This window comes from Hippoglossus hippoglossus, chromosome 14 (genome assembly GCF_009819705.1).
Source record: "Hippoglossus hippoglossus isolate fHipHip1 chromosome 14, fHipHip1.pri, whole genome shotgun sequence".
Lineage (NCBI taxonomy): Eukaryota > Metazoa > Chordata > Actinopteri > Pleuronectiformes > Pleuronectidae > Hippoglossus > Hippoglossus hippoglossus.
The window spans coordinates 1,598,405-1,611,400 of record NC_047164.1 but is presented as its reverse complement, the minus strand read 5'-3'; the positions used below and the strand labels follow the sequence as shown (position 1 = coordinate 1,611,400).

At 42.9% G+C, this 12,996-nt stretch overlaps 2 protein-coding genes and 1 long non-coding RNA gene across 3 annotated transcripts; 1 reads left to right on the top strand and 2 right to left on the bottom strand.

Annotated features, from left to right (window-relative positions):
* Window positions 1–1,312: 1,312 nt before the first annotated feature.
* LOC117774987 lies at window positions 1,313–2,599 on the bottom strand. The gene is made up of 2 exons (XR_004616154.1): window positions 2,562–2,599; window positions 1,313–1,496 (listed from the first exon to the last, which is right to left on the bottom strand). It is a non-coding gene; the product is annotated as an uncharacterized LOC117774987 (long non-coding RNA).
* Window positions 2,600–3,136: 537 nt separating this feature from the next.
* On the bottom strand, window positions 3,137–4,856 carry LOC117774974 (tripartite motif-containing protein 16-like). The gene has a single exon (XM_034607748.1). The coding sequence runs from the start codon at window positions 4,854–4,856 to the stop codon at window positions 3,177–3,179; it is 1,680 nt and encodes a 559-aa protein (XP_034463639.1). The 3' UTR covers window positions 3,137–3,176.
* Window positions 4,857–8,443: 3,587 nt separating this feature from the next.
* Window positions 8,444–12,764, top strand: cnot8 (CCR4-NOT transcription complex, subunit 8). Its single transcript, XM_034607753.1, has 7 exons — window positions 8,444–8,586; window positions 9,957–10,168; window positions 10,312–10,505; window positions 10,797–10,958; window positions 11,458–11,602; window positions 11,734–11,844; window positions 11,937–12,764. Exons 2-7 carry the CDS (start codon window positions 10,052–10,054, stop codon window positions 12,063–12,065), a joined length of 858 nt encoding a protein of 285 aa, XP_034463644.1. The 5' UTR covers window positions 8,444–8,586; window positions 9,957–10,051; the 3' UTR covers window positions 12,066–12,764.
* Window positions 12,765–12,996: the final 232 nt, after the last annotated feature.

The window sequence follows — 12,996 nt, the reverse complement described above, 5'->3', positions numbered from 1 at the left end:
TTAAATATGTTGTAAGAATTTAGATATTATTGTTATAAATCATTGTTATTATAGTAATTGTTAGAGACAGAGTGTTTCTACAGTTTCCGCATTTGTCCACCAGATGGTAGTGTTGTACTGTTGTTGTACTGATTAGGCCGCGGAGGGGGGGGGGGGGGGACCGGGAGAAACGGCTCCGAACCACGGCCACTAATCACGCACTACATTCCACGCCATCACGTGCAGCGCTGTCAGTATCACTACGCACAGACCGATCTGTTCAGGGCAAAAACAAAAAATCTCCATGTTGTTGAGATGACGTCATTTAAAGTTGATATGATCGAACGTGTAACGTCAAAAATAGGCGACTTCCTGTTGCGTTTTTCCATAACGCTCCGCCACAACGCCTTTTTTGTGCCGCAAAAAAGCCGCACTGTTGTTGTACTGTTCCTAGAAAAAAAAAAAATGAAAAAAAACATATATATAAAAAAATATACCACTAAAGCCAAAATGGTGGGCTTCCTGTTTGGTCATGTTGTTGTGATGACACTCATCTCAATATGAAGTTGATCAGATGAAAGCCCTGGGACAAGTTCGTCAAAGTAAAAATGTGGAATATGGCCAAAATGGCCACTAAATGCAAAATGGCGGGCTTCCTGTTGCGTTTTTCATAATGCTCCTTGAGACTTTTTTGTTTGTCTGGTCACGATACACCTGGGCTACGATTTTTGTGAAGATCGGTCAAAGAGAAACCTAGGGGCTGCGTTCCAGGGGGCGCTGTTGAGCCATTTTGCCACGCCCATTTCAAATTACTCCAGAATACGTAAATTTTCACCACTTTCTAATTTTCTGCAAAGTTTGGTAAGAAGTTGAGCATGTTAAAGCCTCAAAAAGCCAATTCATCTGGGTCACTATAATAAGAATAATCCTTACAAGTTCAAGAGGGCCTCCCACCGTCGGTGCTCGGGCCCTAATAATTAAAAAGCCTTTTATCTAAAACACAACCCCCACCAACCCTACAATACATCCCAACTACCGATTATGCAACTATGATAAACAAGGTTCAACTTATGGTTCTTTTATTCCAACGTCTGCACTTTTTTCTGACAGAACCTGTCGTCTGGATTCTGCCTCAAAGAACAATCGACTTGTAAAATGTCCAACATGATGGAGACACCACTGGGACTTTGTTAAAAACAAACAAAGGTGTGTCTGAACTAAATAAATATGAACAGATGTATTTGGTTTTCTATGCAGATGTTTCTTAAATCATGTCATCCAATATATTTCCTTGTCCTGGAGCTGAAGGTTATTTTTCTTTGAGGACACAGAGAAGGACTGAAAGTTTAGTTTTAACATGTGTTAGTCAGGCCTCTGAGGGAAAAGACACTAGTGACAGCTTCGTGTGTTCAAATGACAAACACGTTCCTTTCAGACTTGTTCTGTTTAAAAGACGAGAAACTTGAGGAAAATGTTCCTGATTTAATCTGAACATCCACTAAAAGAACTTAAAGAGGCTCAGATCTTTATTTACACAGAAGAAATAGTATATAGATTCATTTCTTTTAAGAATTGTGCGACACTTTATTCTGCTAAAAACCTAAATTCCCCTCCCCATCTTCTCCTCGATTAAACTCTTTCCCCTCCGAGAGCTGGGACCTTGAGCACATCACTTTTAATCTCGTTAAAGAAAAGCAAAACATTGTGATTGATGCAATATCTAAGAGTATGTCACTGAGAGTCCTGCTTCTTATGTGACTAAACCTCTTGTAAATGTCCAATGTCCACCAGGAGGAATATCCATCTCTTCATTGTAATCTTATATTCAGAACTTCAGGTGTTTACGTATCCGACAGAGAAGCTTCTATCTGCTATGAAGATTATTATGATCGTCTCTTTTTTAGCAAGTTACCTTCAGGTGGATCGTTGGTTTTATATTAAACTGCATCAGCCGTGTGACGTGGACATGATGAGTGATCGTCTTTCAGCATCATACTGTACCCCAGGTGTTCGAGACTTTCAAATAAATGCTCTTTCACATGGGCCACATCTGTCATTTGTGTGTGTGAGTGTGTAAATTACAAGTTTAGTCGACTGAGGGGTTTTTGTCAGTTTTTCCTGATGGGAGATATATTTGTTCAGAACGTGTTTTACATCACGTAGTTCCGTTCCTGCACTTATTTGAGTTATTCAAATGGTATTTTTCAGCAGCTGAACAAGTTTGAATTCAGGTTGATTTATTTAAAAGTGACAATTCACATTAACTAACATGCAAACACAACAGAGACAAGATTAGAAGAAGACAATTTAAAGTCAGGAAGCAGAGTTTAAAACAAATTTCAAACAAAGTAAAGGATCAAAAAGAGAATAAAGGAAATAAAAAGGATAAATCTTCATGAAAGATAAGTTGAAGGATGAAGTAAAACAAATAATAAATGATAAAATTAGAATAGTATAAAACACAGTGATGTTGTAAAATAGTTTATTCAAAAGGCACAAAGTTCAAAGAATAAGTAGAAAATTAGAGAAAAATCAAATTTAAAAATACATCCTACTCTCAGTGCTGTAAAAGGTTAGCCTACTGTATACAAATGAACTTGGTATTAACATGAACATGGCTTCAGTGTAACAAGGAATCAACATGCGAGGTAATGACAAAGACGTTCAACAACAACACAAAGTCATAGGTTTACTTTTCTGGCAGACAATGTTCCCAACGAGCTGCATCCAGGGTCCAGCTGAGCTCGGCTCGCCTAGTCTTGTTTTCAACTTCCTTTAACTTCCCTGTTATAGGCTAACTTTTGCAAAAAAAAGTGTCAACATTTCCAAAATTCCTGAGCTTAACTTCCCATGGAAAGTTTCCAGAAAGTTACCGGAAATGTTCCGCCCCTTTGCAACACTAATCAGGATCGATACAGGTTCTAAAACATCACACAACCTGATTTCTGCTTTGATTTAGAAAACAACAGCAACATTAGTTCTTTCAAACACATTCATGTCAGTGTAATTATAGATTTCTGTCTTTACAAAGTGAGAACTGAATATGTGTGATAAAGGAAGGTCAGTGTTTGATTGACAGCTGATCTCTGTGCGGAGCAGAAACGTCACCACGACGAACTTTGATCAACAAACATGGAGACAAAAGAAGTTCAAGATTTACACACAGAATCTAAATCACTGCTTTTAATGACTCGAGTCTATTTGAGTTTACAGAACTCAGCTGTGGCTCCAGGATAATAAACCCAAACTCCAGCATAGAGAGGCTGAGTGAATGTGGTCTGGACTCTGTGGAGGAGAGTCATGGTGTCAGAGACGCTGTAGAAGGACAGAACACCTGCACTGTGATCCAGGTACACTCCTACTCTGGAGGACACAGGACCTGACACTGGAGTGTCGATGCTGTTGTAACGAAAGTTATAACTGTTTACATAACTAGATAATGACCAAGATTTATCATTGTATCCAAATCCACATTCACGTGAGTTTCCTGCTCTGCTGATATTCTTGTATGTGACTGCTACACTAACTGCTCTCACCCCCACCTCCACCTCCACCTCCCAGTAACAACGTCCAGTCAGACTCTCTCTACTCAGGACCTGAGTCCTAACAGTGAATCTGTCTGGGTGATTAGAATAAGACTGTTCTTTACTCATACATGTTACTTTTCTGTTTCCCTCAGATAATAACAGACGTCTGTGTGCTGTGTTTGGATCCAGTGTGATTTCCTGTGAATATCTTAAGAAGTCAGCTCTAGTCTCTGGCTCTGGTTGTGGCAGTAAAACATCCACTTGAGACACAATCTGTAAAATCTCTGTCTCTGTCTCACTCAGAATGTCCTGTAGTCGACCTCTGACCTGGGACACAGCTGCTGTCACGTCCTCAAAGGTCCTCAGAGGACGGATCCTGATGCTGGATGAGTGTGTAGATCCACTGAGTGGTGACAGTGAGGGGTAGTTGTGTAGAAACTGGTTGTGATCCTCTGTGTCTGAGAGCTGCTTCAGTTCATGGTCTTTCCTCTTCAGCTCAGTGATCTCCTGCTCCAGTCTCTCCTGAAGCTCTCTGACTCGACTCACTTCAGTTTCCTGCTGGGATCTGATCTGCTGCTTCACATCAGAGCTTCTTTTCTCCAGCAGACGGATCAGCTCAGTGAAGATCTTCTCACTGTCCTCCACTGCTTTATCAGCAGAGCCATTGACGGCCTCCTCCTCCTGTTGAAGCAGCTTCACATCTTTCTCTGTGTCCTGGACTCTCTGCTGGATTGTTTGTCTCCTCAGCCCGAGCTCTCTCTGCCTCTCAGTCCTTTCTGCTGCAGCTGACACTGTGTCGTGGCCTTTATGTTCCTCCACAGAGCAGAGATAACAGATACACTGCTGATCAGTGCGGCAGAACATCTTCATCACCTCATCGTGACGAGAGCAGATGTTCTCCTGGAGCTTCTCCGAGGGCTCCACCAGCTTGTGCTTCTTAAATGGAGCTGACTGAAGATGAGGCTGGAGGTGTTTTTCACAATAAGAGGCCAAACAAACCAAACAGGACTTGAGAGCTTTCAGTTTCCTCCCAGTGCAGACATCACAGGCCACATCTTCAGGTCCAGCATAGCAGTGATCAGCAGGAGCAGCTTGGAGTCCAGTCTTCTTCAGCTCCTCCACTAAATCAGCTAACATGGTGCTTTTCCCCAGGACAGGCCTCGGTGTGAAGGTCTGTCTACACTGAGGGCAGCTGTAGCTTCCTGTCTCCTCCCCTTTGTCCCAGTGGGTGTTAATACAGCTCATACAGTAGCTGTGTCCACAGCCAGTAGTCACCGGATCCTTCAGTAGATCCAGACAGATCGAACAGCAGAATCTTTCTCTGTCCCGTTGATTTTCTTGCTGCGCCATTTCAGCTGGTGCCAGAGACTGTAGAACAGTTTCACTTCCTCTGAACAGATACAGATCTCTGCTCCTCCCCCTCTCGTTCACTCCCTGCAGTGACTCATCTCCCACAGGTCACAGCTTGTTGTTCACTGGTTCTTACACTTACACGTCTGTGAAGGGAGAAGACACAGACACATCCTGACTGGGAGGAGCTGGTTGTGTTTGAGGAAGAAGTTGTTGGTGTTTCAGGATTTACTGCATTTCACAGCGGCCTGTTCCCACCTGGTGTTAAGAGGAGATTCAATGAGAGGCAGAGTGTGTTTTACGAAGAATGAAAAACTAAAAAAGTCGAATAAAGGTTAAGTTAAGGTTAAGGTCGTCTTTAATGTCCCCGAGGGGCCATTTGGTTTGTAAACAGTAGTCACACACAACCCATACACATCATAACAATACATACATACACAAAAAGAGTCATTAGTCCTTTGTTAAAATACTAAAATATATTAAAATGCGTGTGTGACAAACACCAAGGCTACAGCTGGTTTAAAAGTCCGACCGCTGAGGAGACAACGGTCTGTCTGCCTGTCTGTCTGTGTGTCTGTCTGTCTGTCTGTCTGTCTGCCTGTCTCTCTCTCTCTCTCTCTCTCCCTCTCTCTCTCTCTCTCTCTCTCTCTCTCCCAGTGTGTCTGTGCAGCATGGCTGCTGCAGGTGGAGGCTTCGGCCTCCACAAACTAACACGCCGACACGGCATCAAACTGTGTCCGGCTGTGGACTGCTCGGTCGAAGAGGTCAGTCTGGCTGTAGGTGAGGTTGTTGGATATGATAGTGTGAAGTCTGCCTCACGAATGAACAGCACTGTGGTGGTTTTTCTAGACAGTACAGACAAAGCTAACCAGCTCCTGGAGAGTGGAGTTGTGATTCAGGGCTCCTTCACACCTGTGTGGTCCCTGGCTAATCCTGATAAAAAGGTCCTTATCTCTAATGTGTCCCCGTTCCTACAAAACGAGCTCTTAGAGAAAGAGCTGGCGAGACATGGACAGTTAATGTCCCCGATAAAAATGATCCCCATCTACTGTAAATCTCCACATCTCAAACATGTCGTGTCTTTCAGGAGACACGTGTTCATGGTTCTGAAAAAGAATGAGGAAGAATTCAATTTGGTCTTCAGGTTTAAAATTGAGGAATCTATTTTTCACTTGATTTTCACCAGAGGGGGACTTTAAGATCCTTTCTTGCTTACTTAAAGCTGCATTATTTGATTATTACAAGAAATCTCGACAGCAGTAACAGAACCAAATCAACAAACTAAATCTATCTGAAACCTGCACAGAGCTGCAGAGTTGGGTGATAGTAATCAAATTGTAATCAATCGCAAAAGAAAATCAAAAATGTGCTCTGATGCAGGTTTCAGCTTCCGTTTGCAAACGAACTGTGTCGTATAAAGAGCAAAAATGAAAATCAAGAAACTTCAGACACTTACATCGATCATCAGTCTTGGATCTCCGGCCGCTGTGTTGACTGTAAGCTTTGCATAGCCATTGGCTGCGGTTAAGCCCTGCACCTCACCTGGAGTCACCACCACTGCAACACCTTGTGCCGGAGTTTCATCTGGATTTGTGACGTCAATCTGCCATCAAGGAAACAAACAGCCAAACAATGAGAAATATTCACCTGTAACATCAAAGCATACAGTTAATCACATCTTATTAAGGGCAAACAAACTCATTCCATCATTTTGTATGCAGTGTATGTACCGTGCAATAACAGACAGAACAGAACAATGGTGAATATTGCACAAATAGCACAAAACTAATTAGGGCCACTCAGATCTGGCAAACAGGAGCGGACTGCTCAAGTGCCATCATTCCACACAGGATGTGGGCTGGATGACAGTGGGGCAGTGTCGGCCAAAACTATTTTGCTATGTGGGATTGGAATAGTTTACCTGTTGAATTGAGTAGTAATGATCTAATTTTTAAAATACAAACTCAAGACAACAACAGAAATAATAATAATAATAATAAATATAACTAGGGCTACGTTGTAGCACTAACGTGCCCGAGCTCATGCATTTTGAAGCCTGTTGCAGTTAGTGGAGAGAGCGATCAATGACCAAGCGCATGTCTCTGCGTTGCAAATGCGTTTTGGGGCTCTGATGTAGCGTGAGCAATTTTGTGTCAATTGGACAATGTTACAACAAATCAATTTTCACACTGATCAGTAGGTGGCGCTATGACCCTGCACTGATATTAATATATGGAGCTGTTCAGGTCAGGATTGTGATCATAAGTCAGTAGTTCGGGGCCGGTTGGATAATGCAGAGGGGATTTACAAAGTACTTCCTGTTTCATGGTGAATCAGTAGGTGGCGCTATGACACTGAGGAAATATTGACACATAGAGCTGTTCAGGCTTGGACTATAATCATGAGACAGAAGTTTGGTGGTGATAGGACGATGCACAGTGGAGTTATGACAACATCGTCTCCTTTGGCGAAGGATGATCCTTCACCGCACCTCAATGTTTACACGGTTTGAGGAAATGTCACGATTCTGACCATGGTCCAATGACTTGTCTCAGCTCATTTGAGCTGTTTATTGTTAAGCAGCCAGGAGCAGTGCATCAAAGTATAAAACATGTCACTTCCTGTCGCCAGCAGGTGGCGCTGTGACGATGAGTCAATATAGATTACATTTTCACCACTTTTGAGCTTGTTGAAGGCTCAAAAAGCCAAATCATTTGGGTTATAATAATAATAATAAGAAGAGCCAACATTAACTTCAATCTAAATTAAATATGTTGTAAGAATTTAGATATTATTGTTATAAATCATTGTTATTATAGTAATTGTTAGAGACAGAGTGTTTCTACAGTTTCCGCATTTGTCCACCAGATGGTAGTGTTGTACTGTTGTTGTACTGATTAGGCCGCGGAGGGTGGGGGGGGGGGGACCGGGAGAAACGGCTCCGAACCACGGCCACTAATCACGCACTACATTCCACGCCATCACGTGCAGCGCTGTCAGTATCACTACGCACAGACTGATCTGTTCAGGGCAAAAACAAAAAATCTCCATGTTGTTGAGATGACGTCATTTAAAGTTGATATGATCGAACGTGTAACGTCAAAAATAGGCGACTTCCTGTTGCGTTTTTCCATAACGCTCCGCCATAACGCCTTTTTTGTGCAAAAAAGGCAAAAAAGGCGCACTGTTGTTGTACTGTTCCGAGAAAAAAAAAAAAATGAAAAAAAACATATATATAAAAAAATATAGCCCATAAAGGCATAAAGCCCTGGGACCACTCAACAGGATCACGACTGTTTGCTGTCCTGGCTCCTAAATGGCGGAACGAGTTAATAATAATAATAATAATAATAATAATAATCATCATCATAATCACAATAATCATAATAATCATAATCATAATAATCATAATCATAATCCTTACAATTTCAATAGGGCCTCCCACTCTGTTCGGTGCTCGGGCCCTAATTAGTCAAACAACACTATATATTTGTAGAATTATTAAATTTAAAAACAACTAAAATTCCAGGCATAATTAAAGGTATATTTCACGTCGCTACTCCTCCACGCCTGTAGGTGGAGTAGAGCGCGTTTTCCGTCCAATCGTGCGACCGCCACTAGACACAAAGAAGAAGCGGGAGCACACGGAGAAAGACGAAGAAGAAGAAGAAGACGGCGGCGGTTAGCAGTTAGCATTTAGCTCCGCGGGTTACGTCGAGGAAAGTCTCTGGTAAACTGGTGTTTTCGTACTTTGATATTCTCCACCGTTAAACTCCGGAGTCTCTGCGGCTCCGCGAAGTTAAAACCCGGAGCTCGTCTGTTCAGTTCCCCCTCCGGTGCCGTCAGCTTCCCGGTGAACGCGAGGATTCGCACCTACGCGACCATGCTAGCTACCTCTTAGCTTTAGCTGCAGCCGCGCCAGCTGCTGGAAACTATATTTAAAACAGTGATATATTTGTATTTATTAAAAACTGTTGAAGTCGTTAAACCTCCGCAGCTTTTCACGCAGATTTAACGTTTGAAGAAACGCGCGTTAAATCCTGCGTCACACGTTGTCACCTGTTAGCTCAGCTAGCTTGATGTTACAAACAGCAGGAGGTTGGTTCCTCACGATGTCATGGTAACACGTTCACACGGGAGGAGAAGCAGGATTTCACCTGATTGTTCGGGGGCTTGACGCCAAATTCAAAACACAACAACAAGCTGCAGCCTCCGGGTTCGGTTCACACGTCTCAGCAGCATCAGATCCAGGATCTGCTAGTGTGTTGAACAGGAGCTGGAGGTGAAGTTCACTCATGTTGCTGGTTACACACGAGTCTGAGTGTGAGTGAAGCTGAAAGTGTGAATCTCTGGAAACTGAGACAACTTCCTTCTGCTGGGAAACACGTCAGAGACACAGCTTCTCTCTTCTGTGTGTTAGAACCAGGACAAGAGGCCGAACATCCTTTGTTAAACATCAGGAGTTGGTTGATTGTTAAAAACAAAGGAAGGTGTCTGAACAAAGTCAATATTAAGAGATGTATCTGGTTTTCTATGCTGTTATTTCTTAAATCTGCTTGAGCTGAAGTTTATTTCCTTTTAAAGACACAGAGAAGGATTGAAAGATGTTTTAAAACCTTTAAAAGCTTTGTTTAGTTGCACAGTTTAAACACGTGTCAGTGGGGAAACAACACTAGTGACAGTTTTGTGTGTTCAAATGACAAACAGGCTCCTTTTCAGACTTGTTCCGTTTAAAAGACGAGAAACTTGAGCTGGAAATGTTCCTGATTTAATCTGAAAGACTTGGAACCTCCGCAAAATGAATCCAGCTCATTGTACCGTTCATTTAAACTGTCGTATTTGTGTGTCTGCAAGATTTACTTTGAAAACTTTCGGCTTTGTACTATTCCCCATACGACTGGCTGATAAATATGAATCTGTAATAATCAGGAGTCAAATCCCTGAGAGTTTAAACCTATGATTAAATATCTGTAAATATCCAATAACTCTACAGTAGCTTTGTTTTTGCCGCTGTCACTGCTCCTTGATTCTCTCTCGCATCGTTCTGATGCTGTAGTTGAAGTGAGATTTCACTAAAGGCGTCTGTCCTTCCTCTTTCAGAGTTGTCTTGCTCCATCACACCGTCCTCCGCGTTGTCCCCCGTCTCGAGCGCTGCAGGGTCGTTGGGGATTCAGTTCTCTTCCCGACCTGCCAACATGCCGGCCGCACTTACAGATTCCAGTCAGATAATCTGTGAAGTCTGGGCAAGCAATGTGGAGGATGAGATGAGGAAGATCCGGCAGATTATTCAAAGCTACAATTTCATCGCCATGGTAAGAATCAATCCCCGGGTCAAAAAGGAATGATCACATTTTTAATAGAAGGAACAAACATTAACGTGTAATAGATGCAGAAGGTAAAGCTGCTTAAAGCACTCTGGTGTCTTTCATTGACTGATGTCTTTATCGTTCACCAGGACACGGAGTTTCCCGGAGTAGTCGTCCGACCGATCGGCGAGTTCCGCAGCACGGTGGATTACCAGTATCAGCTGCTGAGGTGTAACGTCGACCTGCTGAAGATCATCCAGCTCGGGCTCACGTTCATGAACGAGGATGGAGACTACCCCATCGGCACGACGACGTGGCAGTTCAACTTCAAGTTTAACCTCACGTAGGTGAACTCCTCCCGCTTGTCTTTCCTCCAGCACTTTGGAAAACTGAACACGTCATTTTCATCTTTTACCAAATGGCGAGAAGTTTCTGTGCTTTGTCACCTTTCATGTTGATAGCTGAAAAGTCAGAAGTGTTAAGATACACACGTTAATTTTGAATTGATTAGAATTTAGATTACAGTATCACAGGTATCTGAACTGAAAAGCCCATAAGGTAGGAAGGCTGAAGCTGTGATCTTTATTTAAAAGCCTCGTCAGCTGATGGTTGATCTGTGATCTCCTCCTCACAGAGAAGACATGTACTCGCAGGACTCCATAGACCTGCTCCAGAACTCCGGCCTCCAGTTTAAGAAACACGAAGAAGAAGGAATCGAGACGCTCTACTTCGCAGAGCTCCTCATGACGTCTGGTCTGGTGCTGTGTGAAAACGTCAAGTGGCTTTCCTTCCACAGGTCGGTGGTTTTCATTCACGCTTTGCATTTGTAATTGTTGCTCAGTGACTCTGAATCCTGCAGTTTCTCAAATGTCTGACACATAAAACATCTCATCTTTCACTAAACTGAAAAATAACTAATACACCAGCTTCTTTTTCCCTCTAAACACAAACAAGATGTTTTAGCTTCTGTCTTCCACAGGTTCCTGTAGAGACACTTAAGTCTGTATTTGTGTTTTAATATTTACAAAGAAAATCAAATACATGGAAGAGACGTTCTGAGGAGGAATAAAAGCATAAAAACCTCCCAGTTCAGGATGTGAAGAAACAAACCTTTTAATTAAATTGCAAAGAATGAATCTCTGCAGATAAACTGGTGGTTTCTCAGCAGCTTCATCCATCGAGTCCTTTAACACTTGCTTCATCTTTGAGCCGTGTTTCCTCGTTAGTTTAAATCCACCAGTGTTTAATCCAGCCGCTCTGACCTAAATCCTCCCGCTCCGCTCTGTGTCTTCCAGCGGCTACGACTTCGGTTACCTGGTGAAGCTCCTGACAGACGCACGGCTCCCGGAGGAGGAACACGACTTCTTCCAGATCCTCAACCTGTTCTTCCCGGCAATCTACGACGTCAAGTACCTGATGAAGAGCTGCAAGAACTTAAAGGTCCAAACACCTGCATACAAACATGTTTCTTTTTTTAAACGTGTATCTCAGCTGTTCTTGTACGTAAGAAGACACCATCCATGAAGTCGTATCAGGTCTTGAGACGTCTGTGTTTCTGTGTGTCTGTGCAGGGGGGGCTGCAGGAAGTGGCGGACCAGCTGGAGCTGAAGAGGATCGGGCGGCAGCATCAGGCTGGATCAGACTCTCTGCTCACCGGCATGGCGTTCTTCCGGATGAAAGAGGTGAGAGCAGCACACACACACACACATTATCCTTCATATGTTAATACCAGGTGTGAACGAGGCCCGAGTCAAACTCTTCTCTCCGCCCTCAGCTTTTCTTTGAAGACAACATCGACGACGCAAAGTATTGTGGGAGATTGTACGGCCTGGGCTCCGGCTCCACCCAGCCCCAGAACGGCCTCTCCGGCTCGGGCCAGGAGGAAACGAACAACAAGCACTGACCGAGCGCTCCGACTTCTCAAGTGGCTTCGCACTTGTTTTAAAACCCGACCAGCAGATTTCTCCCCGTGATCTCCCTCAGCACTCGACCCCCGAACAAGACAAACTCCTCCACGTTTCCTCTGGAGCGACCGGACGACGGACTCAGCAGCCGCAGTGGATCCTTCACTGGCTCACCTGTTTTTTTTTTTTAAGTCACTTTTACTGAGTATAAGGCCATATATCCACCTTTTAAACATCTTCTTCATTTACAGCATTAGTGACGTCCTCCTTTACAGCATGGGACCATCTTTTATATCACACTGTGATTTCAGACTATATAAAAACAGACCATTTAGACCAAGCTTCAGAATCCTCGGTTCCAACTTTCCTCTCGTCAGCGGGACTCGTCTCTTGTTGCAGGGATTTCTTTTTTTTTTTTTTTTTTAATGAAAAGCTGGAAGGGCCTGTAAATTAAAATGTATAATTTTGATGAGAATAAAAATGTTTTAGCTCTTTTCCACTTTCAGAAAGTTTTAACAGTGTATAACTGAGCTTGGTTATGCATGTGTTTCAATGGGCAAACTACTGTTGTTCTGTAAACTCACCCACCGAACCCAGCTGTCCACCGTCAGGTTTACAGATGTTGTGGTTACTGTTGTTTTTACATTCTACATTGTTTTAAACAGTTGTATATTAAATTGTTTTGTATTTTGAATGTACATTTTTAAGTATTTGTGTTTTTAACCACAATGACGAAACGGCTCGACGGACATTTGTGGAAAAGGTTTTAATTTCCCAAAGTTTCTTCTCACCCGGAAACTTTCCCTCAACCTCAGAACAGAAACTTCAAAACTGTTGCTAGTGCAGAAACAATTAGTTCCTTATTTGACAGAAAATTTATAAAATGTTTATCGTATATATTCTGCAAACGAGGTGAAATATTCTCTTTAC